Raw genomic sequence first — 8383 nt, 5'->3', positions numbered from 1 at the left:
GCTTCTTTGCATGTCGATTTCTTTTAATTTCAGCATTTAAGCTTTTCTAAAGTGTATTTTTCTGATGAAATGCTTTAACTTCAGCATATAAGAACTCAAAGACTTGAATTTTCTTTCTAGATCTTGCTGTGAATGGTTCGGATTTTCTGCTATTGAACTAAGAATCGACTTTACCTTTTTGAATTTATAGAAAGTTTTCTTTTTTTTACTTTTTGGTTTTCTTTTAAAGCTTTGAATAGTCTTAAACTTGTTTATAATATCTATGACTGTAGATTAGAGGACATTTGTACGTTTAGCAATCAAGCGATATAAGGTGATGCATTTTTGCAAAAGTTTGTTTCCGAAACATTTTTCAAATCAATAGTTAGTAAACAAAATTTTATCAACACAATTAAAGATAAGGAAGTAATATTTAAGAGGTAGCCCAAGAAATATTTAAAACTATAGTAAAAGTTAATTTTTTAAACCTGAATATATCATTAAATTGTTTTCTAAAATATTTTCTTACTTGAAATTTTTTTTTTGCCTCGATCACCCAATTAAAACAAGCAAATTTTTGTGAAATGATTACTCAAAAATTACCAGCCATTTTAACATGATATTTGTAACATATTATAAACATAATACCAAGCGATGTTACGGAAAGAAAACTGATTTGGTCAACATAATGCCAAATTATTAATACTTTGTTTTAAAACTTTAATTTGTAAACAAAAAAATAATAATCCAAATTTATTCATTTTTTCAAAGTTTTGAAAATAAAAATTTAATAAATTTGGTTTTTGGTTATTTTTTGTGTCTTGATTATTTAAAATAAAAAAATAAAAGAAATAAAAAGCCTTTTTGGTTTTAGAGAAATCTCAACTTAAAGTTGATTTTTCCGTGCCCACCCAATAAACTATTATTATTAAAGCACTTAGCTAAACTTGAAATCTAAGGACTATTTTCATTTGAAAACCAGACTGAATTTTCATCACATAATGGCCTGACGTGTCACTCTTTCTCAACAATTTGTAAACTTTATTGATTGTGAATTAAATTAAGTTAAAACGCAAACACTTTTATAAAAGACTGCTCCGATCTTAACCATCCTTGGATTGTATTAGCCATTTGCGTATAGTTATTTTTTTTGTTAGAATCCAAGATGTTAATGTTTGGATTAAAGAAATGCTTCAAATTGCACTGCCATAAAAAGTTCATCGTTTTAGATAAAAAATCGTAAACAGTTTTGCCAATACTTCTTTCGTCTGGCCACGATCCTTTATTTAAATGGAACGCAACTGTTTTAATGTGATAAGAAGTAAACTGTTTAAACAATCCATTTGTTTCCAACTTAAACAAAGTTTTAACGATTCTAATACACATTTTTGCATTAGCATGAAGTTTATTAGCCTCCGGAGTCTCATTTTGAGAGTAAGATATCCTCCATTGATCTTTGTTTTCGTCAATTGGTTTTGGCACGCACCAAACTATTTTGTCTCTATTTCCTAAACAAAACAATATACTATAGAATGAATAAGTTTTTTTTTTATTAAAATTAAAATTTAATTTTTTTTATAAAAAAAGTTGATATAATTTTGGTAATAGTATATTAAGAGACTTATATTAAAAATAACATCACAAAAAATACATGCGAGTGAACGTGGAAACCTAAAACGACATGGCAAGTTAATAACACTTTGTATTTTAATTTTGGTTTGGAAATGATCTTTATAAAATTAGTAATTCAAAAATTTGCGTAAAAATGACGTAGATGTGCAGACTTCTATTGTTGTCGGGAGCTGAGCAACGTAGTACCGACTTAACGAAATCTAAACGCCAATTGCAGCCACAGCTTTTAGGTACAAAATGTTGATAATGCGCATGCGTGAGCTCAGGGTAATACCCTAGTCGCGTTTTAAAGTTCTGGGTGCGGATTCACAACACTTTCGTAAGTCCAAAATTTGCGTAAAGTTTGCATAAGTTTTGCTTAAATTCAAAGTCACGCTAAGTGGTATTCACAAACCTTGCGTAAACAAAAACTTACGAAATTCCTAAGTTTTTACGTAAGTTATTACTAACCATGTGCGAGATCTCGTCTCGTTCTCGTTTCTCGTGAGAAATGGGACTTCTCGTGAGAAATGAGAAATAGAAAATTCTCGCGAGAAGTAGAACGAGACTTAAATATTATATTATTTTCCATATTAAAAATTATTATAATTTACAAAATGCTTAATAATTTGTTTTTTTAATTAATTAATATTTTGACTCCGTGATTTTAATAAATCTAATTACAAATTTAATTTGTTTTTGACAAAAACAAATTAAATTTTTAATTAGACTTTTAATTAGATTTTAAATATTTTTAATTAGATTTTAAATACAAAAACTTTTCGTATAAAATGGTGCACTTTCGACTTAATTTCATTAGTTTACCAGTGGAATTCAACTTGACACATATTGTTCATATTGAAAAGAAATATTCTTGCCTCATTTCAACGATCAAAAATGTCACCAAGAAAAAACGAAATCTGGAGATATTTTCAAAAAGCAAGTGACGGTGCTGAATGCAAGGCGTGCAAAAAGTCTTTGAAAACAAAAGATGGAAACACAAGCGGACTTCATCGTTGCCTCGAAAAAAACACAGCCAAGATTACGTTGAGTATTCTGAAAAAACTGACGACTCTCATCTTCCTCCTCCTAAGAAGAAACAACGAATCATGGTCGAAATGCTTGAAACAAAATCCAAATATGACAAAGACAATTCCATTCAAAAACAGTTTGACTAGTAGAAGTAGAACAAATCATCTTAATCAGAGAAAACATTGTCTTGTTGGAAAATTTTGGCAAAAAAATTCTAAATTAATACTTGAAAAAGTTGTTTACATTTGATAAATGTCATTTGTGTCTATTTGTCAAAACAATGTTTACATTTTTTTTTTTTTACTTGGATTTTAATAAATTAGTTTTCAAAAATTATTAAATTTCTTGTCTCGTCTCGTTCTCGGTCTCACGAGAAGTACTATCTCGGTTTGAAAAAACCTAGTCTCGCTCATGGTTAGTTATTACTTACGCAAAAAGTCTAAAAAATGGTATTGACAACATTTTCCTAAAAAGAAAAGTTACGTCTCCTATTTTCTGACTTAAGTTTGGCGTAACTTTAAATCATCTAATAATATTTAAAAATGGCGTTTTTATTGTTATGAAAGATTTCAGATTTTGTTTGTTATTGCCAATAAAATATAACTTTATCTTAATTTTATACTGCTATACGTAAAGTTATTTATTTAAATAATACAACTATAGTTTTTTTAACAACAACAACAATAACAGTATATTTAACAAAAATTTAGATGTACTAAATATAAATTTTATAAAACTTGTTTTTACTCTATATAATGGTTTTAACAGCTCAAGATGGTTCACTCTCTCATAGCCTAGCTATAACAAGGAGAGCGACCATAGTACGGATATATCATATAGTCTTGTAGTATGCCAATAACTTATTAAATAAGTTAAGTTAATAACTAGTCATTGTCATACATCAAAACTATATGATGCATCCATATTATATTAACTTATGGTTGTATCTATACTATACTATCTATACTATATTATACAAAAATATATACAATAGTATTAGAGAAGTATATACTTTAACTTGCAGAACTAGCATAAAGAGAGAGAGCCAGCCTCTCTTTCTCACTTTGTCTGTGTGTGAGCAGAGGCGTAGAAAGAATTTTTTGGTGTTCGAGATAGGTAACTTCCAGACATGGAGCAAACTCCAAACATATATACGTTTATACTTATGTCAAATAATGAGGGTTTGCAAAAAATTGCGATGATTGGAGGCTGGGAACAAAAAAGCCCCAAAATTTTCGCCCCCCTGCCCCAAACGTGAGAGCAACAAGTTGATGAAATATTTTTTGTACTATTCTTAACTAGACTTATATTCATCGATAAATTTTAAGTTTCATAGTATTATCTATTAGCGTTTAAAAATTATTAACATATAAAATTTGCAACCCCCTCAAATTGAGGGGGGTTTAAACTTTATATGGTCATAATTTTTAAACGCTAAAATATTTTAAAATGAAATCTAAAATTTATCAGGAATATAAGCCTAGTTAAGAATAGTACAAAAAATATTTTATCAACTTGTTGCTCTTACGTTTGGGCCAGGGGGGACAAAATTTTGGGGCTTTTTTGTTCCCAGCCTCCAATCATCGCAATTTTTTGTAAATCCTCATTATTTGATATAGGTATAAACATATAAATGTTTGAAGTTTGCTCCATGTCTGGAAGTTACCTATCTTGAACATCAAAAAATTCTTTCTACGCCTCTGTGTGTGAGAGAAAATATTTGTGCTAATATAGATACAATATTCGCTAAAATATGTAATCAATTCATTAGTTTTTCAAATATCTATTTTATTTTATTTATGAATGAGAAAAAGACTATTTCAAAATACAATATGCTAAAATTATCTCTGAGTAATCAGGCTATTGAAGTAAAAAAGTATTATAACCAAAATATCAAACTTAATTTGAATAATGATTCTATGTTTTTCGATGATTTCAATTATTCAAAGGTATTAATAATATATTAAAATTATTTTGAATAATAATGCTATGTTTTTAGTTATTTCAATTATCAGGAGATATTATTAATATCTATGGATAATTTAAATTATTAAAAAAAAGAGCATTGTTTTTAAAGCCTAATTTCTTGGTAAATAATATTGTTGTTTGTAAATAATAAACATATTCTGTAATAGTTTAAATTGTTTTGGTAGATCTTTGTTTTTTGTATTTCTATATGAAATCTCATTGTTGTAGTTTGTTATTGCAAAGAGCAGAAAGTCCATAAAAAGTTCCTTGATCCACCAGTTAGCACCAATAGCTATTAGATTGTACTGTATTTGGTGTCTTGAAAACCTACTACAATACTTGTTGTTGTGATTTAATCAATACTTGCTCTGTTAAAGAGTCAAACTTTTTTATACTGTACGTACCTGATTCACAGAATTAACTTTACGCTATTCATCAAATATAAAAATCATGTTTTTAATCGTGCAAATATGGTGCCATAAATTCTCAATCTGAAATATCACTGAAAAAAAACTTACAAAAAACAAGTGGGTTTTAATTCAAACTCAACTTTTATTAGTTAATACAATTGAAACATTTTCCATAACATATTATGAAAAATACAATGTATTTTTCATATATGTTATGGAAAAGTTGTTAAACTTTTGCTTATGTTTTTAAAATGTTCCTTATATTTCTGACAATAGAAATTTTGTTTATAAATAGTTTTAAATATACTAGAATGCAATCAAATGTATTTCTTGAGTTTATTGAAGCAATTTCTTTATTTAATGAAACTGTCATTCCCTATTGCAAATAAAAGTGTTTTTGATTCAAGTCAATTATATGATAAAACAAGACCACTGAGAAGAAAATTTAACTATTATCATGATGTTTTCTTATACCCTAGGGTATGAGAAGTAAGAATGAAAACAAGAAGTTAAAAAAAACACTTTGGTTTAGCACTTCCATTATTTTATGAACGTGAAATTTTATGCTAAACTAAAGTATTTTGTTTTAACTTCCTGATGCAATGCAAGATAAGTTGCATGATCTGATCAGGGGTGAACCCAGATTTTTTGGTACTTTAGGACCGATATGGGCGCCAAAAAAATGCCTTAAAATATTAATTTCATGTTGTTTTTCTTTTTATATTAAAAATAGAAAAACAATTTTGTTCGAATGCTAGTTTTCTGTATATTTTGGCTAGTTTATTTAGCCAGTAATGTTTACTAATAAGGTTCGCGGCAGGTTTAGAGTTATAGTTAAATAAAACCAATGGGCATTCACTGATGGCATCTTACAGGAAGCCGAATAGTTATTTTATATAAACCCAGGATAATACAATTTATATTACCCATTTAGAATTGAACAAGTATGCCCGAATTATTTCTTAATGAGTGCTTGTAATGTTTATATTTAAAATAATAGATGTGTAGCATTTTGTTAATAATTGATATCTCATTTAAAAACCAACCGACTTTCTTTTCTTTGTATAGGGTGGGGTGGGGTAATATGGATAGAATTTTATATATATATATTTTTAATATAATTTTTTTTTTGTAGTTAATTACCACTATAAAACTTTTGTTATTTTTCTTTACATTCAGGGTGTATACAATAACTTCACAATGAGTAGAACATAAATATATTTGCAATAACTAACTTACTAATCCTTTTTAACAACACCTTTCATATATCCATATTGCCCCACTGGTGGGGTAATACGGATACTCATAATATATTTGATAGATATATCACACTTATTGCTTTTCATGAATTTAAAAGTTCAAACTGTATTGGTTATGACTAGCAGTTTTCTTTTTCTGACTGATACAGTCTTCTTTTTAGTTTTGTTCTTCTCTTTTTCTTGCAACATTGCGACAACATCTTGAGCTGTTAAAACTCTGCCCTTTTTGGCCAGAAAACTTTGATACATTGTATACTTACTCTTCTTCCTTAACAAGCTGAATGGCAGACATTAATTTGCTGTGATTGTATGTACCAATAGTCTTGCACTGATATTTTATTTCAGACATGATAGTTTATGTAAAATATAAAATCAATTATAAAGCAAAATATGGTAATAAAATAAAATGAGGAATACAAAAATAAAATATGAAATGTTTATATGGGAGCTAAAGTTTTACCCTAGCCATTCAAAGAAAACAAATTTGAACTATGATCTTAATGTAAATAGTTCAGTAACATTATATAAAACTATTATATGTTACTATATAAGTATGTATAATACTATATTTAAAAGCAAAAGTGAGCTTAAGTATATAAATAAATGTCATGCAGCTTATGATTTTGTAACAAAATTCTATAATGTTAATAGGATTTATTATATTTTATATATATCCATTTTACTCCATTATCATTTTACCTGTATATCCATTTTAACCCATTTTAGATTTCTGTTTATTTTTCAATATGGGTTAGAGAACTTATTAATTAAATTTTACATGTTGTTACATGATGGTCCAACTAATAAATTTACATCATTATTCTTGGATAAATAATATTACTGAAGTCTGCAGACAAAAGTTATGAAATGTAATGTTTTTTTTATTTTTTTCAAAACAAAATGTTTTACATTTTAACTATTTATGTAAATCAAATATAAACATTGTTAATGCTAAAAAAAGAAGCTAGTTATGTGTATAAACTGTTGGTAATTTTCAGGTTTCAACATTATGTATAGATAACTTACTCCATGCATACTTATTGAATATATCCATATTATCCCAACAATCCATATTACCCCACCCTATCCTATGTAACATTTTAAACAATTTCTCCTCGCTCTATTTGTAATGTGACATTATTTTTAAACAAATATATCTTTGAGTTTGTACTTTTATGCTAAAGGTTTACTATTCCGCTGTGATTAAAATTTAAAATTTAAAAATTTTGTCATGTCACACTGTGGCTAACCACCCCCTATCCCATGTGATATTTGGTGACACTTTCAAACACCTCGACCTTATATAAGAATGTCACGTATTATTTGAATAGACCCTATATGGTTTTGCTAAATTTTTAAACATAGCAACAACAACAACAACAAAATAATTGTAAGTAAATTTAAGCCCTGTCTTTAAAAAATAAACATTCACTGTTTGGTCACATTGCCCTGTGTGTCTTAAAAATAAAAAAAGAATTAGTAATACTAACTACTTCCTTTAAACAAATAGTTATAAAATATTTGCCTTAAATTTTGGGTAAGTTTTTGCGTAAGTTTTTGCCAAGTTTTGCGTAACTCATGCGCAACCTTAACTTTACGCAAATGCTGCGAAAAAGTTGTGAATACCAAATAGTTACGCAAAAAATATTTTGCGTAAGTTTTTCGTAACTTTTGCTCAGCTACGCAAAAGTTACGCAAAAGTTATGAATCTGCACCCTAGGCCGTACGTAAAAATTAAAGTTTTAGCGTTGTGTTGAAAGTGTGAAATAGTTATGAAAACGTCACAAAGTTTTTTATATGTGTGTGAGGTTTTTAAATTTATATCGTTAAATCGGATAATTGCTTTTATTTTAAATCTGAATTACTAATTTTATATTATATTTATACATAAAAAATTATAAAAAGACTTTTATAAATAATGTATGTATATGAATATAACATATACGAATTGATAAAGCAAAGTTAAGTTATTAGATTTATAAACGTCGTAAAGTAATAAAATATGTTATCAGAATGAGAAATTACGATCTGATTACGAACATGGGATAGTTTTATCATATTTATTTAAAAAATTTTTTACTTCAAAACAATAAGGATTTTTATACAAAAAAAAAATCATACAGA

At 27.4% G+C, this 8383-nt stretch overlaps 1 protein-coding gene across 1 annotated transcript in view; it reads right to left on the bottom strand.

Moving 5' to 3' along the window:
* Window positions 1-921: 921 nt before the first annotated feature.
* The window catches only part of LOC105846279 (cyclic GMP-AMP synthase-like receptor), a 39350-nt gene continuing 31888 nt past the window's right edge, over window positions 922-8383 (bottom strand). Inside the window, exon 4 of the mRNA XM_065788937.1 lies at window positions 922-1487. Within this exon, the coding sequence (XP_065645009.1) occupies window positions 1045-1487 (443 nt within the window). The 3' untranslated portion in view covers window positions 922-1044. The remainder of the gene's footprint in view (window positions 1488-8383) is intronic.

The sequence above is a fragment of the Hydra vulgaris genome, chromosome 01, assembly GCF_038396675.1.
Source record: "Hydra vulgaris chromosome 01, alternate assembly HydraT2T_AEP".
Classification (NCBI taxonomy): Eukaryota; Metazoa; Cnidaria; class Hydrozoa; order Anthoathecata; family Hydridae; genus Hydra; species Hydra vulgaris.
The sequence above is the reverse complement of the archived record's forward strand: the minus strand, read 5'-3'. Positions and strand labels throughout refer to the sequence as shown.